Raw genomic sequence first — 15,912 nt, 5'->3', positions numbered from 1 at the left:
TGAGGTCTGGACTATCCCAACGTTTAAGAAACAAGTAGACAGGTACATGGGTAGGACAGGTTTGGAGGGATAGGGACCAAGCGCAGGCAGGTGGGACTGGTGTAGCTGGGGCATGTTGGCCGGTGTGGGCAAGTTGGGCTGAAGGGCCTGTTTCCGTGCTGTATCACTCTATGATTCTATGACCACGTTTCAACAGCAAACTTAATATTTCTTTAGGTGTTATTTTTCTTCATTGTACTCTGTCATGCAGTTAGAAACATAGACAATAGGTGCAGGAGTAGGCCATTCGGCCCTTCGAGCCTGCACCGCCATTCAATATGATCATGGCTGATCATCCAACTCAGTATCCTGTACCTGCCTTCTCTCCATAACCCCCTGATCACTTTAGCCACAAGGGCCACATCTAACTCCCTCTTAAATATAGCCAATGAACTGGCCTCAACTTCCTTCTGTGGCAGAGAATTCCACAGATTCACCACTCTCTGTGTGAAAAATGTTTTTCTCATCTCGGTCCTAAATTCAGTGTGATTTCCCCCTTATCCTTAAACTGTGACCCCTAGTTCTGGACCTCCCCAACATCGGGAGGACCTCCCCAACATCCTGCATCTAGCCTATCCAACCCCTTAAGAATTTTGTACATTTCTATAAGATCCCCCCTCAAACTAAATTCTAGCGAGTACAAGCCGAGTCTATCTTTGTTAAGGGGGATTTTATGTTTTTAATTAAAGACGTGTTGTTATACAGAATATTTACAGGGTAATCCCCGGCAGACAGACTACCTCTGTGGAGATGCAGAGATCAGAGAATGAGGACTGCTTGTTAAAGTCTGATTGTAGATTCCTCCGCCAAGTCTCCAGCATGCTCTGTAAATCCAAATAAAGGTTTTCGGGGACACTGAATGAGTACATCCGATGCTTAAGGTTCTCAGTGATTCTGGGGCAAATAGCAGAGACAGAGAAAGCCCGAAGTTGAGTCATGCCCAGACAGTTCTCAAAACTCTGGTTAAAATCAAACCAGTATGAAGCAGGGAAGCCAAGGAGAAACCCAAACACTGTACACAGATTCCACTCGGGTGAGAAAATCTCACTGGTGGTAACAACACCTGGTGTGCTCATCTCTGCATGAATTACCTGTGATTTCAGGTGCTTCCAAATAATGTCCACTTGGGCCTCGACCTGCTGTGTCACCCAGGACTCTGCCAGTTGTGGGGTCTTCCTGTGCAATGAAACATCAATGACTGGGACACCATCTCCCTGCAGTGTTCGTTCCAAGTGTCTGATGGTTCTGTTCAAGTTTGTTATTAAGATGTTGTCTTGTATGCTGAGGACGTGTAGATGTTCGGAGAGAAGCCCAGTTTTCCACAGCTCCTGGACATAGTTCTGGATCTGTTCTGCATTTGATGCACAATAATCAAACAAGAAGGAAGGCTTCAGCCCGGAGTCGACAGCTAGGATTTCAGCGGCAAGCTGCAAGCAGCGAGACTTAGAAAAACCTTTCTTTCGGTTCATCCTTAAATACTTCTGCGTCATAAAGACCAGTTGCTCCTTCCTGACCGCCTCCATTCTGGTGACAATCACTCTAAAATACAAAATATAGATATAAACAGCCAAGGAAAAATCATCTGGTCAATTGACAGGAAAATTTAAGGAGATATTTGATTATGTTTTTTCCAAAATATCTAATGTGACGATCACAGTGGCTAACTAAATGAAAATGGTCTCAATGGTAGAACTAACTCAGCGGGTGCGGCAGCATCTATGGAGCGAAGGAATAGGCGACGTTGGGTTGAGACCCTTCTTCAGACTGAAGAAGGGACTCGACCAGAAACGTCTCCAATCCCTTGCTCTAGAAATGCTGCCTAACCCGCTGAGTTTCGCCAGCATTTTTGTCTACCTTCGATTTTCCAGCATCTGCAGTTCTTTCTTAAACATCAATGGTAGAACTAATGAAGTCAGAATTTTATGCAGTTCCTCTGTATTCATAACTTTTTCGGAAAAGCAAACTGTTGTTTTTGCTTGCACCAAGGACATTAGCATTCTTGCACTAGTTATACGATTATTAATTTATTGAGTGTATGAAGGAACTGTAAGATGCTGGTTTCCAACACAAAATGTCACCTATTCCTTATTTAGTTTTAGATTAGTATGGAGACACAGCTCGGAAACGGGCCCTACAGCTCACCGAGTCCGCACCGACCAGTGATCCCCGCACAATCCTCCACACACCAGGGATATAGAAACATAGAAAATAAGTGCAGGAGGAGGCCATTTGGCCCTTCGAGTCAGCACCGCCATTCATTGTGATCATGGCTGATTGTCCCCAATCAATAAACTGTGCCTGCCTTCTCCCCATATCCCTTGAATCCACTAGCCCCTAGAGCTCTATCTAACTCTCTTAAATCCATCCAGTGACTTGGCCTCCACTGCTCTCTGTGGCAGGGAATTCCTCAATTTCACAACTCTCTGGGTGCAAAAGTTTTTTCTCACCTCAGTCTTAAATGGTCTCCCCTTTATTCTAAGACTGTGTGTGGCCCCTGGTTCTGGACTCGCCCAACATTGGGAACATTTTCCCTGCATCTAGCTTGTCCAGTCCTTTTATAATTTTATATGTTTCTATAAGATTGCCCCTCATCCTTCTAAACTCCAGTGAATACAATTATACAGAATCAGCCTATAACCCTGAACACCTCCAGAGACGCTGCCTGACCCACTGAGTTACTCCAGCATTGTGTGCCCATCTTCTATTAATTGAATTCCTTTTACTGTTATACACTCTATGTGTGTATTGTATTTGCAGGCCTGTTGTGCTGCTGCAAGTAAGAGGCTAATTGCTCCGTTATGTGTACATATGACAATTAAAGACTTTTGACTCTAGAACTGACGAACAAGCACCTCCACCACCCTCTCCTCTCCCCGGCAACAGACACAAAATGCTAGAACAACTCAGCGGGACAGGCAGCGTCTCTGGAGCGATGAATAGGTGACATTTCAGGGGCCTCCCCCCCCCCCCCTGGTTGGGGGGACAGGGGGAGGGAGGGGTGGGAGTGGGGGGGAGAGGGTAGAGGGTGGGAGGGAGGGGGGCAGGAGTCCATGGTGACGGGGGGGGGAGTGAGGGGGGGGAGGGGGAGGGGTGGCCGTCTCCACGGTGACGGGGGGGTGAGGGGGGGAGGGGGGCGTCTCCATGGTGACGGGGGGTGAGGGGGGGGGAGGGAGCGTCTCCATGGTGACGGGGGGGGTGAGGGGGGGAGGGGGCCGTCTCCATGGTGACGGGGGGGGGGGGGAGGGGGAGGGGGGGGGAGGGGGGGGGGGGGGGGGAGGGAGGGAGAGGGACGGAGAGGGGGGGGGGGGTGAGGGGGAGGGGGGCGTCTCCATGGTGAGGGGGGGGGGTGAGGGGGAGGGGGGGGTCTCCATGGTGAGGGGGGGGTCTCCATGGTGAGGGGGGGTGTGAGGGGGAGGGGGGGGCGTCTCCATGGTGGGGGGGGGGGGTGAGGGGGGAGGGGGGCGTCTCCATGGTGACGGGGGGGGGGGGGAGGGGGTCTCCATGGTGAAGGGAGGGGGGGAGGGGGGTCTCCATGGTGAGTGAAGGGGGGGGGGGGGGGGGGGGGGGGGGGCCGTCTCCATGGTGGGGGGGGGGGGGGGGGGGGGGGCCGTCTCCATGGAGGGGGACGGCCGTCTCCATGGTGACGGTGGGGGGGGGGGGGGGGGGGCCGTCTCCATGGTGACGGGGGGGGGGGGTGGGGGAGGGGGGGCGTCTCCATGGTGACGGGGGGGGGGGAGGGGGAGGGGGGCCGTCTCCATGGTGACGGGGGGGGGGGGGGGGGGGGCCGTCTCCATGGTGACGGGGGGGGGGGGGGGGGGGGGGGGGGAGGGGGGCCGTCTCCATGGTGACGGGGGGGGGGGGGGGGGGGGGGGCCGTCTCCATGGTGACGGGGGGGGTGAGGGGGGGGGGGGGGGGTGACGGGGGGGTGGGGGGGGGGGGGGGGGGGGGGGGAGGGGGGGGGGGGGGAGGGGGTGTGCGGGGGGGGGGGCGGGGTGGGTGGTGGGGGGGGGGGGGGAGGGGGTGGGGGGGGTTGGGTGGGGGGGGGGGGGGGGGTGGGGGGTGGGGGGGGGGGGGGGGGTGGGGCGGGGAGGGGGAGGTGGGGGGGTGGGGGGGAGGGGGCCGTCTCCATGGTGACGGGGGGGTGAGGGGGAGGGGGGCCGTCTCCATGGTGAGGGGGGGGGTGAGGGGGGGGGGGGGGGGGCGGGGGAGAGGAGTTGGGGGGGGGGGGGGGGGGGGGGGGGGGTGGGGGGGAGGGGGGCCGTCTCCATGGTGACGGGGGGTGAGGGGGGGGGGGGCCGTCTCCATGGTGACGGGGGGTGAGGGGGAGGGGGGCCGTCTCCATGGTGACGGGGGGGTGAGGGGGAGGGGGGCCGTCTCCATGGTGACGGGGGGGGGGTGAGGGGGGAGGGGGGCCGTCTCCATGGTGACGGGGGGGGTGAGGGGGGGGGGGGGCCGTCTCCATGGTGACGGGGGGGGGTGAGGGGGAGGGGGGGGGTGAGGGTGAGGGTGAGGGGTAGGGGGGGGGGGAGGGGGAGGGGGAGGGAGAGGGTGAGGGGGATGGGGGGGGCCGTCTCCATGGTGACGGGGGGGGTCCATTGGGGGGGGGGGGCCGTCTCCATGGTGACGGGGGGGGGGGTGAGGGGGATGGTGACGGGGGGGGGCCGTCTCCATGGTGACGGGGGGGGGGGGGGGGAGGGGGGGGGGCCGTCTCCATGGTGACGGGGGGGTGAGTGGGGAGGGGGGGGGGGGCCGTCTCCATGGTGACGGGGGGGGTAGGGGGGGGGGGCCGTCTCCATGGTGACGGGGGGGGGTGAGGGGGAGGGGGCCGTCTCCATGGTGACGGGGGGGTGGGGGGAGGGGGGCCGTCTCCATGGTGACGGGGGGGGTCCATTAGGGGGGGGGGCCGTCTCCATGGTGACGGGGGGGTGAGGGGGGGGGGGGCCGTCTCCATGGTGACGGGGGGGTGAGGGGGGGGGGCCGTCTCCATGGTGACGGGGGGGGTGAGGGGGAGGGGGCCGTCTCCATGGTGACGGGGGGTCCATTACGGGGGGGGGGGGCCGTCTCCATGGTGACGGGGGGGTGAGGGGGGGTGATGGGGGGGAGGGGGGGGGGTCTCCATGGTGACGGGGGGGGGGGGGTGGGGGGGGGGGGGGGCCGTCTCCATGGGGGGGTGACGGGGGGGTGAGGGGGAGGGGGGCCGTCTCCATGGTGACGGGGTCCATTAGGGGGGGGGGGCCGTCTCCATGGTGACGGGGGTCCATTAGGGGGGGGGGGCGTCTCCATGGTGACGGGGGGGGAGGAGGAGGGGGCCGTCTCCATGGTGACGGGGGGGGAGGGGGGGGGGGGCCGTCTCCATGGTGACGGGGGGGTGAGGGGGAGGGGGCCGTCTCCATGGTGACGGGGGGGTGAGGGGGAGGGGGCCGTCTCCATGGTGACGGGGGGGGGGGGGGGGGGAGGGGGGGCCGTCTCCATGGTGACGGGGGTCCATGAGGGGGGGGGGGCCGTCTCCATGGTGACGGGGGGGGGGTGAGGGGGGAGGGGGAGGGGGGCCGTCTCCATGGTGACGGGGGGGGTCCATTACCCGGAGGGGGGCCGTCTCCATGGTGACGGGGGTGGGGGAGGGGAGGGGGGGGCCGTCTCCATGGTGACGGGGTCCATTAGGGGGAGGGGGGCCGTCTCCATGGTGACGGGGGTCCATTACCCGGGGGGGGGGCGTCTCCATGGTGACGGGGGGGGGGGGGGGTGAGGAGGGGGCCGTCTCCATGGTGACGGGGTCCATTACCCGGGGGGGGCGGGGCTACGACTCACCGTGTCCAGGAGCCGCCGCTGGGCGCGGGGCATTGTGGGCAGGGACGGGCCCGGCGCATGCGCCCCTCCCCTCCCCCAGAGGCTCAGGCCGGCCAATGGCCGCACAAATCATCTCTGCGCCAGGTGTGGGAAGGAACTGCAGGTGCTGGGTTAAACTGATACAGGCACAAAGTGCTGGAGTAACTCAGTGGGACAGGCAGCGTCTGTGGAGAGAAGGGATGGGGCGGTTCTGGTCGAGACCCTTCTTCAGACACAGTGTCTCAGACAGACAGACAATACACAACAGGTGCAGGAGTAGAGGCCATTCGGCCCTTCGAGCCTGCACCGCCATTCAATATGATCATGGCTGATCATCCAACTCAATATCCTGTACCTGCCTTCTCTCCATACCCCCTGATCCCTTTAGCCACAAGGGCCACATCTAGCTCCCTCTTAAATATAGCCAATGAACTGTGGCCTCGACTACATTCTGTGGCAGAGAATTCCAGAGATTCACCACTCTCTGTGTGAAAAATGTTTTTTCTCATCTCAGTCCTAAAAGATTTCCCCCTTATCCTTAAACTGTGACCCCTAGTTCTGGACTTCCCCAACATCAGGAACAATCTTCCTGCATCTAGCCTGTCCAACCCCTTAGAATGTTGTAAATTTCTATACGATCCCCCCTCAATCTTCTAAATTCTAGCGAGTACAAGCCGAGTCTATCCAGTCTTTCTTCATATGAAAGTCCTGACATCCCAGGACTTTCTTGTTGCGTGCTATCCAGTCAGCAGAAAGGCTGTTCGTGATTCCAATCGAGCCGTCCACAGTGTTCAGAGACAGGATAAAGTGAATAACGTTTATTGCAAGGTAAAGTATGATTGAAGTGTGTAAGAAGGAACTGCAGATGCTGGTTTAAGTTGAAGATCGACACAAAAATACAGGCAGCATCTCTGGAGAGAAGGAATGGGTGATGTTTCGGGATGAGACCCTTCTTCAGACAGAATGATTTGCGTTGAGACACTTCTTCAGACTGGGTCTGAAGAAGGGTCTCGACCCGAAACATCACCCATTCCTTCTCTCCAGAGATACTGCCTGGCCCGCTGAGTTACTCCGGCTTTTTACGTCTGATTGAAGATATTCCAAGGGTCTCCGATGAGGTGGATAGGAGGTCAGGACCATACTGTGGTTGGTTGGTCAGCGATGACAGTAATGGCCAGGCTATCTGATTTGACATGGATCACTACCTCCTGGCAAGGAGAACTATTTTTATTTCAGACTTTGAGCATCGGCAAGCTGTTGATGGACAGCTGGGGTTGAAGGATCACCATCACCAAAAATCTTTGACCACCACCACCACTCAAAGCCACTGAGAGATGGACAGTGGGAAATGCCCAAACCACCACCTCACATCACAAAATAAACAAGTCTGTATTTCATGATATATGATTGCCGTTTAATTTCTGTGACACAAACTATGTCCTGTACACCAAGTGTGACAAGTATTATTCCAATGTGACTGATTGACTGGAATGTTACACAGTGCTGAGCTTTTAATAGCAAAGGTGACATTTTAATGTTTCAGTTAACTCCAAACTGAATATGTTGATGTAGTTTGCATTCTAATTACATAGTGGTGTAAATATGGAATCAGTTTGATCAATACAAATCTGAGGAAGGACATTATTGCCATAGAGGGAGTGCAGAGAAGGTTCACCAGACTGATCCTGGGATGTCAGGACTGTCTTATGAAGAAAGACTGGATAGACTTGGTTTATACTCTCTAGAATTTAGGAGATTGAGGGGGGATCTTATAGAAACTTACAAAATTCTTAAGGGGTTGGACAGGCTGGATGCAGGAAGATTGTTTCCGATGTTGGGGAAGTCCAGGACAAGGGGTCACAGCTTAAGGATAAGGGGGAAATCCTTTAAAACCGAGATGAGGAGAACTTTTTTCACACAGAGAGTGGTGAATCTCTGGAACTCTCTGCCACAGAGGGTAGTTGAGGCCAGTTCATTGGCTATATTTAAGAGGGAGTTAGATGTGGCCCTTGTGGCTAAGGGGATCAGAGGGTATGGAGAAAAGGCAGGTACGGGATACTGAGTTGGATGATCAGCCATGATCATATTGAATGGCGGTGCAGGCTCGAAGGGCCGAATGGCCTACTCCTGCACCTATTTCTATGTTTCTATGTTTCTAATGCGATCAGGCTGAATCGTGTAAGAATTCCTGTACTGTGTTGAGCAGTCTCTCTTTGTGATCAATTCGTTTCCGGCGATACTCGATGTCTTGCTCTTGCATTTCAAGGACTTGCTTTCCCAACGCGAGGATGAACTTCACATCACGTTCACTGCAGGAGAAAGCTGGTGGCGGGATGAAAGATGGAAGTCAGAATCTTTACAGGCAACAATTAAAGACCAAATTTGCAATGTTAAACCATTATTGTACTAACACAATTGTTGCATTTTTTCCAAACTAGGTTTAAGTTTATTCATATCACGTTTACTGTTGTTGGTTAGGTTGTTTTTTTTTCACCTACCATCATAGTGAGGAATGTGGAGGAGTCACTGTGGTGGATGTGTTTTGTGCGTTCTGTTGCGTTTTATTGGTATGACTGTACGGCAAATGAAATTCCTCGTATGTTGCAAAACATACTTGGCTAATAAAGTATGATTGTGATTGTGGACCAAGGTTCAGCGAGAATATTTGTTTTGCATTCGATCCAATCCGATCAGATAATACTAAACATCAAACCAAACAATGACTAGTGCTGGAGTAACTCAGCGGGTCAGGCAGCATCTGTGGAGAACATGGATAGGTGACGTTTCACAGAGTGCTGGAGTAACTCAGCGGGTCAGGCAGCATCTATGGAGCTAAGGAAATAGGCAACGTTTCGGGCCGAAACCCTTCCGGGTTTCGGCCCGAAACGTTGCCTATTTCCAGAAGGGTTTTGTGCCGAAACGTTGCCTATTTCCTTAGCTCCATAGATGCTGCTGCACCATAACTCAGTGGGCCAGGCAGCATCTGTGGAGAACATGGATAGGTGACGTTTCACAGAGTGCTGGAGTAACTCAGCGGGTCAGGCAGCATCTGCGGAGAACATGGATAGGTGACGTTTCACAGAGAGCTGGAGTAACTCAGTGGGTCAGGCAGCATCTGTGGAGAACATGGATAGGTGACGTTTCACAGAGTGCTGGAGAAACTCAGCGGGTCAGGCAGCATCTGTGGAGAGCATGGATAGGTGACGTTTCACAGTGATATTTCAGGGTCAGGACCCTTCTTCAGACTCAAACGGCCCATTCTGAAGAGGATGCTAACCTGATAAGTCACCTGTCCACGTTCTCCACAGATGCTGCCTGACCTACTGAGTTACTCCAGCACTCTGTGTGTGTTTGTGTGAATCAGTGTGGGAGACTCACCCCGCTCAGGCGGAGGGGACACGGTCGGTCCGCCCCCTTCCTCTGTGGTGTTTGTCGACAGTGTGGAGTTTAGCGCTGGCTTGGCATGGGCACCATGCTCATCTGGAACATTTTCCACCAGTGGGGAACCTGCAGGAACAGTAGAGGTGGCATTGGGACAGATACTGGAACAGGCAGGGGTTGGAGGGTTAGAAACATAGACAATAGGTGCAGGAGTAGGCCATTCAGCCCTTCGAGCCAGCACCACCATCCAATATGATTATGGCTGATCATCCACAATCAGTACCCCGTTCCTGCTTACTCCCCGTATCCCTCGATTCCTTTAGCCCAAAGAGCTAAATCTAACTCTCTCTTGAAAACATCCAGTGAATTGGCCTCCACTGCCTTCTGGGGCAGAGAATTCCACAGATTCACAACTCTCTGGGTGAAAACATTTTTCCTCGTCTCAGTCCTAAATGGCCGACCCCTTATTCTTAAACAGTGACCCCTGGTTCTGGACTCCCCCAACATCGGGAACATTTTTCCTGCATCTAACCTGTCCAATACTTTAAGAATTGTGTATGTTTCTAAAAGATCCCCTCTCATCCTTCTAAATTTCAGTGAAAACAAGCCCAGTCAATCCATTCTTTCATCATATGTCAGCTCCGCCATCCCGGGAATTAACCTGGTGAACCTACGCTGCACTCCCTCAATAGCAAGACTGATTGATTGAAAGGGTACAGCATGGAAACAGGCCCTTCGGCCCACCGAATCGATATAGTATCGTTCTGTGATTTAATTAAGTTTGGTTTAGTTTAGAGATACAGCACAGAAACAGGCCCTTCGGCCCATCGATGTCACGCCGACCGGCGATCGCCCGTTCTATGTTATCCCACTTTCCCATCCGCTCCCGACAGATGCCTCAAAACGATGACAATCAGTAACGAGCACATTAATATGATGCCCCGTGTTTCACAGCCTGTTATCTTAATGAATGCACGAGTCCACTTCAGACTGTGAGGATCATTAATAACTAACCTGTGTGTTGAATGCGACCAATAAACACACATACCTTTATACCATTTCCAGAAGTTCTCCTGCAAAAAAAACAAACTTTTCATTTATGATACATGAAGAAGCAGTCTCGCTGGGTTATGCAGGAGACCTGCATGTTGCTGGAAGCTCGGATAATATGAAACTGTGCATCGGAGTGTTTAATCCCTCATGTGAATTCCTTGGTTGGCAGCCTCCTACCGACTGCCCCAGAGCCAGTTTAGTTGAGTTGAATGATACAGCATGGAAACAGAAGGTGGACAAAAATGCTGGAGAAACTCAGCGGGTGAGGCAGCATCTATGGAGCGAAGGAATAGGACCAAGATGAGAAAAACATTTTTCACACAGAGAGTGGTGAATCTCTGGAATTCTCTGCCACAGAAAGTAGTTGAGGCCAGTTCATTGGCTACATTTAAGAGGGAGTTAGATGTGGCCCTTGTGGCTAAAGGGATCAGGGGGTATGGAGAGAAGGCAGGTACAGGATACTGAGTTGGATGTTCAGCCATGATCATATTGAATGGTGATGCAGGCTCGAAGGGCCGAATGGCCTACTCCTGCACCTATTTTCTATGTTTTGGGACGAGACCTTCCCTCCATAGATGCTGCCTCACCCACTGAGTTTCTCCAGCATTTTTGTCTACCTTCGATTTTTCCATCATCTGCAGTTCTTCCTAAATGTAGTATCGAAACAAGGCCTTTGGCCCCACCGAGTTCGTGCCAACCAGAGATAGATAGATCGGAGGAACAGCACCTCATATTTCACTTGGGCAGCTTACACCCCAGAGGTATGAACATTGACTTCTCTAACTTCAAGTAGCCCTTGCTTTGCCTCTCTCTCCATTCCCTCCCCCTTCCCAGTTCTCCCACCAGTCTGACTGTCTCCGACTACATTCTATCTCTGTCCCACCCACTCCGCTGACTGAAGAAGGGTCTCGACCCAAAATGTCACCCATGCCTTCTTTCCAGAGATGCTGCCAGTCCTACTGAGTTACTCCAGCATTTTGTGTCTACTATAGATAGATTCTTGTTTAGTTCAAGTGGCATAGATTATGGGGAGAAGACAAGAGAATGGGGTTAGGAGGGAGAGATAGATCAGCCATGATTGAATGGTGGTGGATTTGATGGGCCGAATGGCCTCATTCTACTATTCCTTATGGCCAAAGGATCACCCATACATCATGACACCACCTACACTAACTACCTACTGTCCTACACACACTAAGGAGACAATTTACAGAAGCCAATTAACCTACAACCCTTTGGAATGTGGGAGAAAACCAGAGCACCAGAGGACATAGGTCCAAGGTGAAAGGGAAAAGATTTAATAGGAATCTGAGGGGTGACATTTTCACACAGAGGGTGGTGGGTGTATAGAACGAGCTGCCAGAGGAGGTAGTTGAGGCTGGGACTATCCCAACATTTAAGAACAGTTAGACAGGTACATGGATAGGACAGGTTTGTAGGGATATGGACCAAACATGGGCAGGTGGGACTAGTGTAGCTGGGACATGTTGACCAGTGTGGGCAAGTTGGGCCGAAGGGCCTGTTTCCACACTGCACCACTCAATGACTAGTGTAGCTGGGACATGTTGGACGGCATGGGCAAGGTGGGCCGAAGGGCCTGTTTCCACACTGTATGACTCTATGACTCTACAACTCGATAGGTTCTTGATTAGTGCGGGTGTCAGAGTTTATGGGGAGCAGGCAGGAGAATTGGATTAGGAGAGATAGATCAGCCATGATTGAATAGCAGAGTAGACTTGATGGGCCGAATGGCCTAATTCTACACCTATTCCTTGTGACCATAGCAACATTTCTGAGAGCCGTGTACATGAGAGAGATGGGCCGAAGGGCCTGTTTCCACGCTGTATGGCTCTGTGTCTCACCGTTTTTTGATCATCTTCGAAAACCTCCCGGGCCTCTTCCTTGGAGCAGGTCTCCTTGAAGCATTCCCTCGCCAGGTTGTTGCCTAGTATCTCCTCCAGACCAGCGTTAGCTCTGCGTACCCGCGACAGGAAGCTGTTGGCCACCGGCTTCTGCACGAACACTGAGGGAGGAAAGGTCAGAAGGGATAGGAGCAGAATTAGGCCATTCGGCCCATCGAGTCTACTCCGCCATTCAATCACGGCTGATTTATCTCTCCCTCCCAAACCCCATTCTCCTGCCTTCTCCCCCTAACCCCTGACACCCGCACTAATCAAGAATCTATCTATTTCTGCCTTAAATATATCCACTGACTTGTGGCCTCCACAGCCGTCTGTGGCAAAGAGTCCCACAGATTCACCACCCTAAAGAAATTCCACCTTATCTCCTTCCTAAAGGAACGTCCTTCAATTCTGAGGCTGTGACCTCTAGTCCTAGACTCTCCCAATAGTGGAAACATCCTCTCCATATCCACTCTATCCAGGCCTTTCATTATAGACTGGATAGACTTGGTTTATACTCTCTAGATTTTAGGAGATTGAGAGGGGATCTTATAGAAACTTACAAAATTCTTAAGGGGTTGGACAGGCTAGATGCAGGAAGATTGTTCCCGATGTTGGGGAAGTCCAGGACAAGGGGTCACAGCTTAAGGATAAGGGGGAAATCCTTTAAAACCGAGATGAGGTGAGATAAAACCGAGACTCCCCTTCCTGCTGGACATATACAAGAAGAGATGCATCAACAGAGCCATCTCCATCATCAAAGACCCTTACCACCCATCGCATGACTTTTTCACCATCCTCCCATCTGGGAAGAGGTACAGGAGCATCAGCTGCAAAACCAGCAGGATGCTCCTCAGCTTCTTCCCACAGGCTATAAGACTGTTAAATGAACTTTCCCCCCTGCCAAGTATCGCGCACAAACACCCCACACTGCAGCAGAGCCACTGTTGTGCCGCTGCCGGTCAGAACGGCTGTTGAATGTTATTGAATGTTATTAGAGGGTTAGATTGTTCATGACATGTATTTTAATTTTAATTGCTTTTATTTTGTAACGAAAACTGAATGGACACTGGTTGAGAAACGTTTTTTTGTTTCCTCTGAGTATGCGAATACTCAGGAAATGACAATAAAGATTTACAATTACAATTACAATTACAATTACAATGAGAAGAACTTTTTTCACACAGAGAGTGGTGAATCTCTGGAACTCTCTGCCACAGAGGGTAGTTGAGGCCACAGTTCATTGGCTATATTTAAGAGGGAGTTAGATGTGGCCCTTGTGGCTAAGGGGATCAGGGGGTATGGAGAGAAGGCAGGTACGGGATACTGAGTTGGATGATCAGCCATGATCATATTGAATGGCGGTGCAGGCTCGAAGGGCCGAATGGCCTACTCCTGCACCTAATTTCTATGTTTCTATACTATATGGGGTGGGAGATTGCAATCTTCACCTGGTCAGCCCTGTTTCGGCGAATGCAATCAACTCAGTGTGCACAATCAAATAAGATCAAATAGAACAAGTTGTCCGACAACTTTAGGCTGTGCACGCCATACACAAGAAGAAGACTGTTCTAAGGTACACAAAATTGCTGGAGAAACTCAGCGGGTGCAGCAGCATCTATGGAGCGAAGGAAATAGGCAACGTTTCGGGACAAAACCCTTCTGGAAATAGGTAATGTTTCGGGCCGAAACCCGGAAGGGTTTCGGCCCGAAACGTTGCCTATTTCCTTCGCTCCATAGATGCTGCTGCACCCGCTGAGTTTCTCCGGTATTTTTGTGTACCTTCGATTTTCCAGCATCTGCAGTTCCTTCTTGAACAAGAAGACTGTTCTATATGTTTCAATGAGGTCAAAGGCTGGAGGGCCGAAACGCCACCTATTCCTTCGCTCCACAGATGCTGCCTCATCCACTGAGTTTCTCCAGCATTTTTGTCTACCTTAAATGGTGTTTACAGTTACTTACAGCAGTTCACCTGTCCACACAGGTAAAGCAGGACGATGACTTCTCTGCTTTTCACCCTTGAATTCATGTTCATTCCTCAATCTTTTCCTCGGGCTGTGAAAGACGACGGAGGATTCGCGAGGAATGGTTTTGAAACGGATGCTGATCAATATTTTGTCAGTGAGGCCACTGGTTTTATTTACCGCAAATATCTAGTTAATCAATAGCTCGATCAGGCTGCTACCCAAATGCCAAAACACCACTTCCAGTAAAAGCAATTTCAACATTGTACACTTCTGGGTGTAGGTCAAATCTTAGACAGAGTCATAGAGTGATACAGTGTGGAAACAGGCCCTTCGGCCCAACTTGCCCATACCGGCCAATAATGTCCCAGCTACACCAGTCATAGATACAGCATGGAAACAGGCCCTTCGGCCCAACTTGCCCACATCAACCAACAATGTCCCAGCTACACTAGTCCCGCCTGCCAGCGTTTGGTCCATATCCCTCCAAACCTGTCCTATCGATGTACCTGTCTAACTGTTTCTTAAACGTTGGGATAGTCCCAGCCTCAACTACCTCCTCTGGCAGTAGACAAAAAATGCTGGAGAAACTCAGCGGGTGAGGCAGCATCTATGGAGAAAAGGAGTAGGTGACGTTTTGGGTCGAGACCCTTCTTCAGACTGATGTTGGCGGGGCAGTAACAAGAAAGGAAGTGGCGGCAACAGTAGGCTGTGTGGGAGAGCCGGGAAGGGGGAGGGGAAGAGGGGAGAAAGCAAGGACTACCTGAAATTAGAGAAGACCTCCTCTGGCAGCTGGACAGGAAGCAAAGAGTAGGAGTGAACGGGTCCTTTTCAGAATGGCAGGCAGTGGCGAGTGGAGTGCAGCAAGGCTCGGTGTTGGGGCCGCAACTGTTTACCGTATATATTAATGATTTGGAAGAGGGAATTAGGAGCAACACTAGCAAGTTTGCGGATGACACAAAGCTGGGTGGCAGTGTGAACTGTGAAGAGGATGTTAGGAGGTTGCAGGGTTACCTGGACAGGTTGAGTGAGTGGGCAGATGCGTGGCAGATGCAGTATAATATAGATAAATGTGAGGTTATCCACTTTGGTGGCAAAAACAAGGGGGCAGATTATTATCTCAATGGGGTTAGGTTAGGGGGAGTGCAGCGAGACCTCGGCGCCCTTGTACACCGGTCACTGAAAGTTGGCATGCAGGTACAGCAGGCAGTGAAGAAAGCTAATGGAATGTTGGCCTTCATAACAAGAGGATTTCAGTATAGGAGTAAGGTGGTTCTTCTGCAGTTGTATAGGGCTCTGGTGAGACCACATCTGGAGTATTGCGTACAGTTTTGGTCTCCTAATTTGAAGACGTACATCCTTGAGATTGAGGCAGTGCAGCGTAGGTTCACCAGATTGATCCCTGGGATGGCGGGACTGTCATATGAGGAAAGATTGAAAAACTAGGCTTGTATTCACTGGAGTTTAGAAGGATGACGGGATATCTTATAGAAACATATAAAATTATAAAAAGGACTGGACAAGCTAGATACAGGAAAAATGTTCCCATTGTTGGGCGAGTCCAGAACCAGGGGCCAGTCTTAGAATAAAGGGGAGGCCATTTAAGACTGAGGTGAGAAAAATCTTTTCCACCCAGAGAGTTGTGAATTTGTGGAATTCCCTGCCAGAGGGCAGTGGAGGCCAAATCACGGATGGATTTAAGAGAGTTAGATAGAGCTCTAGGGGCTAGTGGATTCAAGGGATATGGG

The 15,912-nt window shown here is 52.4% G+C and overlaps 2 protein-coding genes across 2 annotated transcripts; both read right to left on the bottom strand.

The window, feature by feature from the left end:
- Positions 1–532: 532 nt before the first annotated feature.
- Positions 533–5,960, bottom strand: c24h1orf74 (chromosome 24 C1orf74 homolog). Its single transcript, XM_055655060.1, has 2 exons — positions 5,848–5,960; positions 533–1,578 (listed from the first exon to the last, which is right to left on the bottom strand). Exons 1-2 carry the CDS (start codon positions 5,904–5,906, stop codon positions 750–752), a joined length of 888 nt encoding a protein of 295 aa, XP_055511035.1. The 5' UTR covers positions 5,907–5,960; the 3' UTR covers positions 533–749.
- Positions 5,961–7,550: 1,590 nt separating this feature from the next.
- Positions 7,551–14,322, bottom strand: LOC129708967 (coagulation factor X-like). Its single transcript, XM_055655071.1, has 5 exons — positions 14,163–14,322; positions 12,162–12,322; positions 10,295–10,319; positions 9,244–9,372; positions 7,551–8,187 (listed from the first exon to the last, which is right to left on the bottom strand). Exons 1-5 carry the CDS (start codon positions 14,233–14,235, stop codon positions 8,030–8,032), a joined length of 546 nt encoding a protein of 181 aa, XP_055511046.1. The 5' UTR covers positions 14,236–14,322; the 3' UTR covers positions 7,551–8,029.
- Positions 14,323–15,912: the final 1,590 nt, after the last annotated feature.

This window comes from Leucoraja erinacea, chromosome 24 (genome assembly GCF_028641065.1).
Source record: "Leucoraja erinacea ecotype New England chromosome 24, Leri_hhj_1, whole genome shotgun sequence".
NCBI classification, from domain to species: domain Eukaryota; kingdom Metazoa; phylum Chordata; class Chondrichthyes; order Rajiformes; family Rajidae; genus Leucoraja; species Leucoraja erinaceus.
This window is presented reverse-complemented; position numbering and strand designations above follow the sequence as displayed.

Coding starts and splice junctions, on each gene's coding strand:
- c24h1orf74 (XM_055655060.1), bottom strand. CDS start 5,906: ATGCGCCGGGCCCGTCCCTGCCCACAATGCCCCGCGCCCAGCGGCGGC. Junction 1,579..5,847: donor AGCGGCGGCTCCTGGACACG/GTGAGTCGTAGC, acceptor TTTGTATTTTAG/AGTGATTGTCACCAGAATGG.
- LOC129708967 (XM_055655071.1), bottom strand. CDS start 14,235: ATGAACATGAATTCAAGGGTGAAAAGCAGAGAAGTCATCGTCCTGCTT. Junction 12,323..14,162: donor GTGTGGACAGGTGAACTGCT/GTAAGTAACTGT, acceptor TTCCTCCCTCAG/TGTTCGTGCAGAAGCCGGTG. Junction 8,188..9,243: donor GTCCCCTCCGCCTGAGCGGG/GTGAGTCTCCCA, acceptor TCCCGCCACCAG/CTTTCTCCTGCAGTGAACGT.